General features: G+C 33.3%; 1 protein-coding gene across 1 annotated transcript in view; it reads right to left on the bottom strand.

Moving 5' to 3' along the window:
• The window catches only part of MTREX (Mtr4 exosome RNA helicase), an 88,393-nt gene that overhangs the window by 9,125 nt on the left and 63,786 nt on the right, over nt 1-15,482 (bottom strand). Inside the window, exons 22-25 of the mRNA XM_051990766.1 lie at nt 14,870-15,033; nt 9,720-9,825; nt 9,032-9,088; nt 7,987-8,149 (exon numbers count right to left, since the gene is read on the bottom strand). Of these exons, the coding sequence (XP_051846726.1) occupies nt 7,987-8,149; nt 9,032-9,088; nt 9,720-9,825; nt 14,870-15,033 (490 nt within the window). The remainder of the gene's footprint in view (nt 1-7,986; nt 8,150-9,031; nt 9,089-9,719; nt 9,826-14,869; nt 15,034-15,482) is intronic.

The following is a 15,482-nucleotide window of genomic DNA, read 5'->3' as shown; positions in this document are numbered from 1 at the left end:
ATGAAGAAATTGAAGCATAGGGAGGTTCAACAACTTGCCTGTTCAATCAACATGACAAAGTCAAAAGAACTTTGAATTCAGAGGAGGCTGTTACTTAGGGTGGGACTGGCATAGGCAAGACACTTGCCCTTTGTGGGACTCAATCCAAGCCCTCCCACTTCCAGCACCAGAAATGCCAGATAGAACTTCTGCTCTCGGGGCCAGGCTTTTCTCTACTGCACTGAGCTGCTTCCTTCACCAAGACAGCAAAGCTTATCTGCCCATCCTCTCCCTCCTGGGCAGTCTTTGCTGAGCTTGGCACAGAGCCTTACTTACTGACAGAAAAGGGCTGTGTATTAGGAAACTCTTCTACATGAAGACTGATACATATGTATGTAGCTGTAACATTCATGTAAAAACTACCACAATTTCTGATTCTCCTCTATTTAAGGTATCTGGCTTCTAAATAAATGGCAGTTAATTCAAAATGAAATTTTAAGTTTGGTTTGGTTGATAACAAAAAAGGATATAAACAGCATTTCAGATCCTTTGGAAGACTCTTGAGATTATATCAGAATAGGAAATTTTTCTTTGAGGCCAAAGAGTAATAAGCTGTTGCTTATATTGTACTTTCAAATAAAAAAGTATTAAAGTGCCTCCTATGTGCTAAGTACTAGCTTAGAAATCCCACTCAAGTGTCAATCAATTAATAAGTGAAATGGATATATAATTCTTTCTCTAGAGTGTCAGTCTGTAATCAATCTGTTATGACTAACGTCAGTGGAACTCATTCTTTTTTTTAAGATTTTTTTTTTTGGTAGGTTTTTGAGTTCTAGATTCTCTCTCTTATCTCCACCCACAATTAGGAGACCACATGTGAAGGTATACAAAACATTTCCATAAAAACAAAGTTGTGAAAGAAAACATCTCCCACCCTAATGAAAATAAAAACCCTCAAGAAAAACTAAGTTAAAAATAAAGAGAGAGACAGAGAGAGAAATAGAGAATGCTTCAATCTATATCAAACTTCATCAGTTTCTTTTCTGGGTACAGATAGGATTTTTTATCGTAAGTCCTTCAGAATAGTTGTGGATGATTTGTATTATTGAGAATAACAAAGACATTCACAGCTGGTCATTGTAGAACATTGTTTACTTTGTATACAGAATTTCACTTTGTTCATGGAGAATTTTCTAGGATTTTTTTTTCTTGAGAGCTTCCTGCTCATCATTTCTCAGAGAACAATAATATTCTATCAGAGAAACTTGCTTTGAAAAATTTTTAAAAATTACTATTGCTAACTATATTTCTCTCCATTTTCTATCCTTTCACCCTATCCTTCCTCAAAAGTGTTTTGCTACTTATCACTTCCCCTTCCCACAAATGCCCTCTTTTTTATTACCCTCTCCCACTTTCCATATCCCATTCCTATTTTTCTCCAGGGTAAAATAGATTTCTATATCCCTATTAGGTATGTTATTTCCTATTTGAGCCTCTTCCCCTCCACTGTAAAAGTTTTTTCTTGCTTCTTTTTTTTAATGACAGATAATTTGCACTATTCCATTTCTTTCCCTTTCTTTCTCAGTAAATTCCTCTCTCCTTATTTCATCATTAAAAAAAAATTATCCTTTCATATTCAACTCACTCTTGTGTCCTCTGTCTATATGTATTCCTTCTAACTGCCACAATAATAAGAATGTTCTCAGTAACAAACATTAACCTCCCACGTAGGAATGTAAACAGATAAACCTTATTACATCCCTTATGATATTACTTTCCTGATTATCTCCCTTATACTTCTTCCGAGTTCTATATCTGAAAATCAAATTTTCCATTCAGCTCTGGTCTTTTCATCATGAATGCCTGAACATTTTGTTTCACTGAATGACCACCTTTTCCTCTGAATTTCTGCTAAGTGACTCTTGGTAGCAGCAATCCTAGATCCACTGTTCTCCAGAATATCATATTCCAAGCTCTCTGGTCCTTTAATGTATATGTTGCTAAATCTTGTGTTTTCCTAACTATGGCTCCACTATACTTGAATTATTTCTGGATGCTTGCAATATTTTCTCCTTGACCTGGGAGTTCCAGAATTTGGTTATGATATTCCTGGGAGTTTTCATTTTGGGATCTCTTTTAGAAGGTGATTGGCAGATTCTTTACATTACTATTTTACTCTCTGATTCTAGAATATCAGATCAGTTTTTCTTGGTAATTTCTTGAAAGGTAATGTCCAGGTTCTTTTTTTGATCATGATTACTGGGTAGACCAATAATTTTAAAATGATCTTATCTTTCCTGGCTCTATTTTATAGGTCAGTTGTTTTTCCAATGAGACATTTCATGTTTTTTTCCATTTTTTTGGTTTTACTTCATTGTATTTTAATTTCTCATAAAGTCATTAGCTTCCATTTGCTCAATTCCAATTTTTAAGGAATTATTGTCCTCAAGCAAGCTTTTCTAACTCCTTTCCCAATTGGCCAATTTTGTTTTTTAAGACATTCTTCTTTTTCATTAGTTTTTTATATTTCCTTTTGCACTTCTCTCAATTCTTTCCTTAATTTTTACTCTATCTCTTACTATATTTTCAAAGTCCCTTTAGAGCTCTTCCATAGCCTGAACTCAATTCTTCTTTTTTTTTTTTTGAGGCTGTGGTTGTACAAGCTTCAATTTTTGTTAACTTGTGTGTTTTGATCCCTGTCACCATAGTAACTTTCAATGGGCTGAAACATTTTTTGTTATCTGCTCATTTTCCTAGTCTATTACTCTACTTTTAACACTTTGTTAAAACAGAGCACACTCCAAGGTGTAGGGTCCCAAGCTTCAGTAATTTTGTGCAGCTGTTTTCAGAGATCCTTCTAGGAATCTGACCACAAGCACTCTTTTCTGCCTTGGAGCTGTTAGGAGTGTCCAGGCCCCACAGTAGCTGTAAAATCTAGTGTGCTGGCTGGTGCTAAGGCTCCTCTGCTGACAGGGATTGTATGTTGGGTTCCCACTCCAGCTCTACACACCTTTTCTGCTGACCTTCCAGCTCCTGTTTGGTATCTCTTCTTGGCAGAGAGGTCTGGAAGCCATCACTGATTCAGAGGTCAGGCCTGGGCTGGAGCTACATGCTAGACTCTCACCTTTTCTGCTGAGCTAAATTGCCTATGGCTGGAAAACGTTCTACTTCCTCTTCTTGGATGTTCTGATGCTCTAAAAATTGTTTGGAGTCATTATTTAAAGGATTTTGAAGTAGTTTGGGGGAGAGGTTGGGCAAGTTCCTGTCTTTACTCTGCCATCTTGGCTCTGCCTTCCCACAACTCATATTCTTACATCCATTTTTTCCCCCAAGACAAGAATGCAGAACTGTAAATTCCTCAGTGTAACACCAATTTTGCTGTTAAGTTGTTTCAGTCACTCTGATTCTTTATGATCAAGTGGGGCTGTCTTGGCAAAGGTACCAGAACAGTTTGCATTTCCTTCTCCAGTTTATTGTGCAGAATAGGAAATTGAAGCAAACAGGGTTAAGTGAGTTGTTGAGGGTTATACTGCTAGCAAGTATCTGAGGCTGGATTTGAACTCAGGAAGAACATGCTCTATCTATTATACCATCTAGTGGCTCCCTCCTACTCCTTTCACAAATTCATGTAGGCAATTAGCCTTTAATTTCATCTAAGAGATGTGGTAGGAATTCTAAGGGAGTTTAAGAAAGTTATATAGGGTCTGTATGTGTCAGAGAGAGTACTTGAACTTTCTGACTCTAAGACGGGCCTGCCATTATACTGATTCTTTATGCTGAATAGCAAGTGGGGCATAGAGCAACTCCCATAATGGAGTTGTGGAATATAGTATAAAGTACCTGTTTAATAAGAGAAGCCATTTTCTGAATTTTACTACTAATGCAAATATCTCACAAAACTCACGAAAACACAGGCCCATATGAGGGATTTAGCAACATATTGCTCTAAAGTCCTACTTGTCCTATTTGAACATGTTCTGAAAAGTTAGTGTTGCTCTTTGTAGCAATAATCAGGTAGAGGAGAAAGACCTCATAGGGCAACCAAATGAACTCCATCACTTCCCATATGAGGAAATTGTGGCCCAGAAAATGGACCACAAGCTCATACACACAGCAAGATGGTAGGGATATGATCTGAACGAAGGTCCTGTTTCCAAATCCTGTATTTTCTTTATTATATCATGACAATTCAGTAACCTAAGAATGGGAGACTTGATGCTAAGCTTACAACAGCAACAGTACTAAATACATGTTCCCAAACATATATTTTCTTAAAATGCTCATTAAAGTGAGGACAAGCAAATCCCTTAAAATAATCTTTACAATATAAAATTTAATAGGTTGTATCAAGTTCAACATAATCATCTTATGTCATCAAAGTTTACAATCATAAATAACTACAGAGCCATTTAAAAATTTATAATGCCCATGATTCTAACTGGCATGATTTCCTTTATCATCTTGGTTTCATTCTTACTTTATTAAAATTTATCTTTAATTTTTTCATCTAAGCTCTTTTTCAGATTCTTAATTTTTTTCTTCACGAGCCTTTTGATTTCTTCCTGATTAGTTTTATTTCAGTAGTTTGAGTTAAGGTTCATGCCATCAAAGTTGTATACTAAAATAAGGAACCATTCATCACTTTGTTAATGTAAAGGTCATAGAAAGAAACTTACTGATGAAGCATTAAGTAAAATAAACTGAAACTAGAAAAATAAAATAGCACTATAACAGTTATTTTCCTAATGGAAAAGAATCTGGTAACTATGACATTTTCTAACTCTACCAAAGTTCAAAAACATGTAGATAAATATTAGTGGGGATCATCTCTTTAATAAATGATTAGGACCTTGTTACAGGATAATAAGAAGTTTTAAGCTTATGTTCTTCAAATAAATATACTTTTTAACTTTAAGAATTTCTAATTCTGTCAGTGTGGTTATCCCTTTCCTCAACCAAAATGTTAGGTCCACTATAATGCAATGGATGGCCTCAAAAGAATTATCAATGCTGAAAAGCTGTTATCCTTCTGGTGAAAAAGCTTCTCTGGATTTAGTTAAGACTGCTCTTCGGTTGAAAAAATACTCTACTTCATCCATATTTGAACAAACCTTTCCTAAAACTTTGGTATTTTCAACTTGGCTTCTGAGAACATAGATAAATCTTTGAAAAAGTAAATGCATGTGAAAAATATATAGATATACCTATAGTTCTATCCAGGTATATGTACATGCTTCTTATATCATATATCTTAGATACCTTCTTATTTAGCCTTATGTAGTACCTTTTATATTCTGTGATTTAATAACTAAATGTTGTTAAATTAAGTACATAAAACTTTTTGACTAGAGTATCTTTTAGCAACCAATTAGAAAGACAGGAAATGCAATTAACATCCCTCCCCTACAATATTTTACTAAATAAAACAAAACCAAAATTTATATTTTCTTACCTTACAAAATAACTATGCTTAATATTTTCAATAAATTTCTATAAAACCTTCCCTTTAAAATACATGAACAACTGGAACAGTTAGGTGGCGCAATGGATAGAGCACCAGCCCTGAAGTCAGGAGGACCCAAGACACTTAACACTTCCTAGCTGGAGGCAAATCATTTAACCCCATTTGCCTCAGCAAAAAAATAACAACAAAAAAACCCCATGAACCTAACAATCTGGATAACTCATCTTTTATACAGCTAGTATATGCCAACTAAACTCTCACAAAGGTTCTAAGATTCCTTAAAGAACTCTGAAAAGTTTATTTGTTCTCACATTATAACTCAGTTATGTGAATTTAACTTTTCAGTGATCTAATGAATTACAAGCAAATCTTCCTTCTTTTCTTCCAAAATTCAGATCTAGCTGCTCTTTTCTCTCTTTAACTAAGAAAAGAAATAAACTATACCTGTTATTTTATAATCAGTATTTTAAATGCAGTAAGGTTATTTGTCACAACACAAGACATTCTTTGAATAAACAATGCCTTAATTTGAAACCAAATGTGAAAAATCACATTTTTAGAAAGCAAGAAAATTTTGATTACATCAAATTAAAAAGCCTTTGTACAAACAAAACTAATGCAAACAAGATTAGAAGAGAAGCAACAAACTGGGAAAACATCTTCACAGTTAAAGGTTCTGATAAAGGTCTCATTTCCAAAATATATAGAGAACTGACTCAAATTTATAAGAAATCAAGCCATTCTCCAATTGATAAATGGTCAAAGGATATGAACAGACAATTTTCAGATGATGAAATTGAAACTATTACCACTCATATGAAAGAGTGTTCCAAATCATTATTGATCAGAGAAATTCAAATTAAGACAACTCTGAGATACCACTACACACCTGTCAGATTGGCTAAGATGACAGGAAAAAATAATGATGAATGTTGGAGGGGATGTGGGAAAACTGTGACACTGATGCATCGTTGATGGAGTTGTGAACGAATCCAACCATTCTGGAGAGCAATCTGGAATTATGCCCAAAAAGTTATCAAACTGTGCATACCCTTTGATCCAGCAGTGTTTCTATTGGGCTTATATCCCAAAGAGCTACTAAAGAAGGGGAAGGGACCTGTATGTGCCAAAATGTTTGTGGCAGCTCTGTTTGTAGTGGCTAGAAACTGGAAATTGAATGGATGCCCTTCAATTGGAGAATGGCTGGGTAAATTGTGGTATATGAATGTTATGGAATATTATTGTTCTGTAAGAAATGACCAGCAGGATGAATACAGAGAGTCTTGGAGAGACTTACATGAACTGATGCTAAGTGAAATGAGCAGAACCAGGAGATCATTATACACTTTGACAACGATATTGTATGAGGATGTATTCTGATGGAAGTGGATTTCTTTAACAAAGAGACCTAACTGAACTTCAATTGAGAAATGATGGACAGAAGCAGCTACACCCAAAGAAAGAACACTGGGAAACGAATGTGAACTATCTGCATTTTTGTTTTTCTTCCCAGGTTATTTTTACCTTCCGAATCCAATTCTCCCTGTGCAACAAGAGAACTGTTCAGTTCTGCAAACATATATTGTATCTAGGATATACTACAACATATCTAACATATATAGGACTGCTTGCCATCTAGGGGAGGAGGTGGAGGAAGGGAGGGGAAAAATCGGAACAGAAACGAGTGCAAGGGATAATGTTGTAAAAAAATTACCCTGGCATGGATTCTGTCAATATAAAGTTATTATTAAATAAAATTAAAAAAAAAAAAAAAAAAAGAAAGACATTCCAACTAGTCACGCAAAGATTAGCAGCTGTGACACCACAGATGTAAGTTAAGATTTCTTTGAAAAATTCTGTTTTCAGACCAGACATTCTCCATATACACTAAAATATTCATGATAACACCATGTGATGGCCAAAAAAAAAAAAAAATAGAGCTGCTATCAATTGGAGAATGGTTGAATAAACTAGTTTAAGTATGTGAAAGAATATTACTGTACTGTAAAAAACGATATACATTTAGAATTCAGAGAACAAGGGGAATTTTCTCTGAATTAATACAAAACAAGTGGAACCAAGAGAACAACATAATAGTGACTAAAATAAAACAAAAAGAGCAACTAAATTACCACCTAAATGGAACCAATACTGAATCCAAAGGTAATTTAATTTGACTGTAGTTACTGACATATTATACAGCTAACATAAATAGATACTGTACTAATCAGTTTTTTAAACTAGTTTTCTTTATTAAAAGGGAGATTAACTGTGAAATAACTAATATAAAAACAATTAATTTTTTTAAAATAATAGATTTTATATTGCAATACTGGACATATAAACATACATATCATAAATTATTATATAATAAACCATAATAGAATGTTATAATGTAAGACAATTATTACAATATAAGTTATAGTATAATGAATTTTCTTCTGCGTATGGATAAATATTCACCATTCCATAGAGGAGAGACTACATACTAAGAGAGATTCAGCGAAGTCTGTTTTAAATTCTTAAAAATAGTGTTAACATACCTTCAAAGACATCGGTCATTTTGCAGATATGGGCAAATGTACATCCAGTTGCCCAGGTATAGACCACATCCATTAAGTTTGATTTGAATGTGTTTAGGTAAGTCTCTTCATCAATTTCTAATTTGGCCTCTGCTGAAACTTTTGCAATCCTTTTAGCACATTCCTTGAAAGAAAAGATCAATTTTCAAAAAAGATATTTACAACATTTAAGTCTTGAACCTTTATAATTTTTGGTATTCAATTTAAGATCTCAGGTTTTCCCATCTAGCACAAATGAAGCTATTCATTTCTTTTTGGGTACTAGGGATAGAATGTCATTAATATATTTATTCTAGATCAAGAAATCACAAAACTACACATCAGATGATTTTTTTTTTAAGTTTAAAGAGAAGGGAAGTTTGTGGGAGGAAAGGACTAAAGACTAGAGATGGTTGCAGCTGCTGTCATTAAGGCCTGGATTCAAAATTCTTGTAACACAATTTAAGTGACCTCTAGCCAATCACTTAGTTAACTCTCTGACCCTCAGGGTACTCCCTATAATGTGAGGACACTAGACTAGAAGAGCTTTAAGGTCTTGGCTAGCTAATAATAAACATGGTATATGTGAAAAACAAAAGGCATCATGCTCCTAAATGAAAGACACGGATTTCCCAGGCTTATAAAGAGATCTCAAATCAGATCCCCAAAGGAGCAGAAGACCTTGAAGGCTAAAAAAAAGCAGATGATCATATGTGTCAAGATACTTTATTAAAAGTAAGCAAGAAACATGGCTTATGACCTCTGTTTCCAAGAGCAGAATAAAAAGCTGGGTTGGAGATGTTGTATTAAATTGAAATAGAAATGGGGGCCAGTAATCTGTACATACGTATTCCTATGGGTCACATAATAATTTAGTTTTAAAGTAGCTTTTGTGGTATTTTTAGTTATTTTGTTAAATATTTCCAAATTGTATTTTAAATTGGTTCAGCCAGATTCCAGAACTGTTATGAATTGGACCTTTAGTCCAAGACACTCTAAAATGAACACCTTAAAATAAAAGTCTTACCTGCATCTGGCGAAGTGGTCCTGCTAATTGTTCTGTCAATTTGGGCAATTCAGTGGACTATTTAAAAAAAGAAAAAGAAAACTGGATGTAAAATCCCACCCTCAAATAATCCAGATTTTCTTTAATTAATAAAAAGTTCTAATATTTGAAGTCAGATCTGATGCTTTATTATTTTAATATTAATATATAAATTATACAGAGGAAAAAGCCCTAAGTTTAGAGACAGAAGACCAAGATTCAAATATGTGTTATGCATGATTACCTGTGTTATTTTAGATAAATCACTGAAATCTCTAGGCTTCAATTTACTAAAGTCAGTAAAAATGTGGTAGGTATCTGAACTTAGGGTGTACAAGTGTACAAGAAGGTTCCTTCCAGAGCTAAATCTACTTTCTTAGAATAATGTTTTAGAATTTTACTTAATAATGGAGAATCCATTTGCAAAAGTGTAATGATTAGCAATATAAGCTTACAACTTGGTCATTCTTAATCTATGTTAAGAAAGAAATTTTTCTTGTTCTTTTAATATATTTTTCCTTATAGTCATCAAATATTTTATTTATAATTAAAACTGTCTAATAATAACCACATTGTTAAATGTTCCTTGATTTATACAAGAAACATTTACTTATTGCCTAGATTAATAAAATAAATTAATCTTATTTATTAATTTTATTTATTAACTCACATTCTCCTGAAATACAAAACAGCTTAGCAATGCAGTAGCTTGCTCTGCAGATAGGTCATTGAAAAGTCCATTAAACATCATTTCAGTTAAAAGCAGCTCATCAGCACTATATAAAAAAGAAAAAGAATAATACAAAATAATTTTTAAAAAAGGTCTGCTAAAAAAATACACTATTCAACATTCAGATAGAGGACATAATAGGCAAAGATCTATATAAGACACTTATTGAATACGAAGTGCATCCAGGGAAATAAGAGAAGGCAAGATGTAGTGAAGAAGGAAAGCATTTCAGGCAAGAGTGACATGTAAAAAGGCCAGAAGATGGAATATAATGTGTAAAAACAGCTAAGAGGACAATGTCTCTGGACCATAGAATATGTGAAGGGGAAGCAAGCGTAGAGGACTAGAGTAATAGAAAGGGCCAACTCATAAAAGATCTCACTAGGGAGTCACTATATTTTATGAAATAGGGCAAGAATACACAAAGACTTGTGCTTCAGGAAGATCAATTTCTTATCTAAAAGGAAGATGAAGTGAAGAAATGTGAAGTTGGGACACCAACCAAAAAGTTATTGCAAAATTCTAGGCATGAAATGATGGGCAGGGTCAGAAGAAAGAAGGGAACAAAAACAAAACAAATGTTGCAAAGGCTGAAGCCTTAGACTTGGCAATGGATAGATTGTAGGGGATGAGAGAAAGTAAGAAATCAAGGATGACTCCTAGTATTTAAGCCTGGATGACCAGGATGATAGCATGACTTTGATAGTAATTTGGAAGGTTGGTTCGGATAGAAAGATGATGAGTTCTTTTTTGTGCAGGGCTCCCTGGGAAGACACAGGAGGCAAGATATAAGACTGATCCAACGTGCCAAAAATTCACAGTACCCATATATGCCTAATTCTATGTCTAGAACTTTATCCACTATACAAAAATATTATTTCATGTTTAGTTTGACATTCCAATACCTTAGGACATTTAATTGGACATATCCAATAAGAAACATGATATAAGAGACAGAAAATTAGTAGTATATTTATTTTTACACATACTTATTTTTTTTGTTATGTTCAGAATTTCAAGTTCTCTCCTTTCTTTCCTCCCAAACCCACATTATAGAGAACCAACATTTGATACAGATTAAATATATACATATGTAGAACCTACAACACATACTTCTATACATCAGTTCTTTCTTCTGAAAGTGGATAGCTTGGAATTAAATATTCATATTACTCAGAATAGCTTAATCATTCACAGTCAGCATTTGAACAATATTGCTATTATTGCATAAAATATTCTCTTGGTTCTGCTCATTTCACTCAGTAGTTTCATGCAAGTCTTTCCATGTTTTTCTAAAATCAACACGCTCATTCTTTCTTGTAGCAAATAGTATTCTATCACAACAATATACTACAACTTATTCAGCCATTTCCAAAAATAGTATTTTCAATGCATAAAGGAATTCTTTTTAAAATATTAATTCAGAGAAAATCCTATCAATTCAAATGGGTAAAATCTTTGAGATAAGGATATCTAAGAATAGGTAGGTACTTTTTTTTTTGGCTGAGGCAATTGAGGTTAAGTGACTTGCCCAGGGTCGGTCACACAGTTAGGAAGTGTTAACTGAGACCAAATTTGAACTCAGGTCTTCTTGACTTCAGGTATGGAGCTCTCCACTGCACCACCTACCGGCCCCCGACAAGCAGGTACTTAGTGGTGGTTGACTATCAATAGAATCTAAGGAATCTATATGGATATGTATTGTTGTTTTGAACATGTGAAATAAGATGATTAGCAGTATATTTAAAGATCTGGTAGTCATCTGCATAGAAATGATAATTAAGAGAGAGAATGATTAGGTCTAGACTTTTGTGGTACAGCTAAAAGTTTGGTTGATGATACTGCAAAGGACATTGAGAAATAATGGTTACACAGAAAGGAGGAAAGGCAAGAAGAAGAATGTCACAAAGCCCAGAGATGACAGTATCTGAATACCACTGGAAAACATTCACTTCAGTAATACTAATTTCTGGCACAAGAATTAACACTAGATTCTGTCATCTAGCCTGGCCTTTGCTATTTAATTAATCTTGAATCATTATGCAAATCACTTACAATCTTTTGGCCTCAATGTCCTCAGCTGTAAAATGAAGGATATAAACTAGGTGACCTATGATTCAAATGAAGAACTCTTCATCATGAATATGCTTTATTAAACTGTAAAGAAGGTAATAAATTAAATACCTAGGGAGGCCTTGCCTGTTCAAGAGTCATGTTAAGGATCTATAAACTATTTCAGGAACATCCATCCACATCCTCCATAAAGATCCTTTATAGTTAATTAGCTATATTCATTAATGAATACTGATTCAAAATTTTTAAACAAAGGCCTATCAAAAAGACTATAACAATTCACCTAAGAAATCATTCATTATGATCAAGTAATATTTATATCTAGGATAAGAAGATGGATCAATATTAGAAAAATAGTAAACATAAGCAATATTAAAGGTAAATATTCAAAGTCACACAATTATCTCAATAGATGTAGAAGAAATCTTTGACAAAGCACAACATTCATTTACATTATATATTTGAAACCAAAAGCAACCCTCATCTGTAATGGGGATATGCTTGAAGCTTTCCCAACAAACACACCAAGTAAGAATGTTCATTTTTCTTATTATGATATTGTTTGATATTGCTCTGGAAATGCTAGCAACAGATTAAAGACATAAAGATAGGTAAACTGAAGATAAAGTGATCCCTATTTGCTGATGATATGACAAGTTTACTTAGAAAACCCTAAAGAATAAGCAAAACTACTGAGGATAAACAATAGCTTCCGCAAAATTGAAGACCCCCAATCAATACCATTTTAATATAACAAAAGCCAAATATCAATAATGGAAAGAGAAATTCTATTCTAAATAATTAAAAAATAAACAAAATATTTGGAGATCAATTTACTAAAATATACAAAATATTATGTTAATTAAAACACAAAGTTCTCCTAAAAGAAATAAAGAACAAGCTAAAGAACTGGAGAAATATTCAGTCCTAATGATCATGCCATCACACAACAAAAATAATACTACCCAAATCAAGCACTTTTAACGGTTCTAATCTTCTATCAAATTACAAAAAGGAATATTATGGAAAAAAATTACAAAATTCATTTGGAGAATCCAAAGACTTAGAATATAAAGAGGGATGAAGGAAGGGAGAATTAACACTTTCAGATTGCAAACTACATTGTAAAAGCAATAGTCATCAAAAACCATTTGGTGTGGATTAAAGAATACAGAGGTAGAACAATGGAACAGATTGGATAGGGGAGATTCAGAAAAAAAAGGAACCCAACAACACAACAATTCATAAAGTGGAAAACATAAAATACTCTGGAAAGAACACCCAGTTTTATTAAAAACTTCTGAAGAAACTGAAAGTAGTCTGGCAGAAATCATTACTCACATTCTTACTGGACATCATTTTGGACATGTAATCTAAACATTAAAGATTATAGATACACCTTGACTCTACCTATAAATAAATATCTATCTACAAATAAATAGATCATATGTTTTTCACAACTCTGAGTAGGAGATAAATTCTTTTTTTTTTTTTTTTTTGAGGTAATTGGGGTTAAGTGACTTGTTCAGAGTCACACAGCTAGGAAGTGTTATGTGTCTGAGGTTAGATTTGAATTCAGGTATTCCTGAATTCAGGGCTGGTGCTCTACCCACTGAGCCACCTAGTTGCCCCAGGAGATATATTCTTAACCAAACAGAAGACAAAGGTTACAAAAGAAAAAACAAGAAAATTTTGAATACAGAAAATCAAGAAATTTCCATGTAAATAAAATTAATCTAAAGATAAGAGGAAACAGCTGAATAAGGAAAAACAAATCTTTGTATCAAATTTCTCTAATAAGTATTTGTCTAACATATTTAAATAAATTTAACAGTTATAAAATCAAAGGCCATCACTTAATATAGAAATAATTAAAGGAGGTGGATAAAAGAAAAATTGCAAAATATTAACCATATGAAAATATTTCAAATCATTAATAAAAGAAATGTAAATCAAAACAACCATGAGGTTTCACTTCCTATCCTGTCAAATGGCAAAGATGATAAAAGTTGGGATAAGTCAATGTTGGAAAGACTATGGGAAGAATAGAACATTAGTACAATATCACAGTAGCTATGATCTGGGTAAATCCTTTTTGGAAAACAATTTGGAATTATATATATAAAGTGATTAAAATGTTCTATACTCTTTGACCCAGAGATTTCATTATGAGGCCTATACTCCAAGGAGGCCATTGTGATTAGGAAAGTCCCTACATACAACAAAATAATCATAGCACTACTTTTTGTGAAAGTTAAAAAAAAAAGAAACAAAGTAGTTATTTATTGACTGGGAAATGGTAAGGCAAATTGTGATACATGAATTTATATATTGTGCTATAAGAAATGATGAAAAAGATGAATACAGAGAAAAGAGTGACGTAAGTAGGGTCAAGAAAAAAAATACACACAACTACAACAGTGAAAATGTAAAGACCCTTTTAAAAAATCATAAGTAGGGGCAATTAGGTGGCACAGTGGATAGAGAACCAGCCCTGAAGTCAGGAGGACCTGAGTTCAAATCTGGCCTTAGACACTTAACACTTCCTAATTGTGTGACTCTGGGCAAGTCACTTAACCCCAACTGCCTCAGGGAAAAAAAAAAATCAAAAGTGAGTTATGCAAAATTATAAAGACAAGCATAATTCCAATGAAAGCATCTGAAAGCTCAAAAGAAAAGATGACAAGACTCCCTATTCTAACCCGCTAGAGAGGTGTTAGATCCAAGAGTGTTGTACACTACATATAAACCGACGTTTTTAACAATGATAAAAAGGACATCAATGAAAATAAAAAAAAAAAAAAATCAAGTTTCTTTTGCACTTAAAGTTTTATATTAAAATCTTCTAAGTTTCTACAGTCTACTGAAAGTGTCTTATATTTCCTTGCCAAAGAAAATGACACCTCTTTACTGCTTACATGTTAGGGACAATACTCTATCACCTCACATTCTTCCTGATTAAGAATAATTTGTGCCATTTCAAGATTAGATGTACAAAAAAGGCAATTTAGTTTTACCTGCTGATCTCACAAGCCACTCGTCCTTTCATTTCGATGACATCAGAAGATGTAGCAAAACCCAGCCTTCTCAAAACACGTTTCCGACACTTAAGTTCATCCATTTGTAAGACTGTTCTTGCTTTCTTTAGTTCTCGCTTTGCAGATTTAATATCTACAGCAATCTAAAAAATATCAAAGCAATAAAGAAGAGCTAACTCTACTATTGCTATTATGGTAAAAAATAGGTTAGATTTATTAAGGGAATCAATATTATTAGTATTAGCAATAAAGTTTAGACACATTTCTTTAGCAAAGCATCATGAAATGGAGGGTACTATAACAGGAGTTTCAAAGGATGATCTATATCTAGCTGGCCCCTGTTCTATTTCAGATATTAGTGCTGCCATTTTCCTGTTTCTTTCCACCTGGATCTCTGCATGCCAAAATGTGGTGAAGTTGATCTATTCACTTTTGGAATTACTTGCTGGGACACAATCTTATTGATTGGTGACAGAATGCAAACCAGAGTAATTAATCAAAATAAGCAATCCTCAAGTACCTACTATATGGTAGGCACTGTGTGAAGCTCTACTGTAAGGATACAAAAAAAAAAAAAAGGGCAAATAACAGT

The sequence above is a fragment of the Antechinus flavipes genome, chromosome 1, assembly GCF_016432865.1.
Source record: "Antechinus flavipes isolate AdamAnt ecotype Samford, QLD, Australia chromosome 1, AdamAnt_v2, whole genome shotgun sequence".
Taxonomy (NCBI): domain Eukaryota; kingdom Metazoa; phylum Chordata; class Mammalia; order Dasyuromorphia; family Dasyuridae; genus Antechinus; species Antechinus flavipes.
This window is presented reverse-complemented; position numbering and strand designations above follow the sequence as displayed.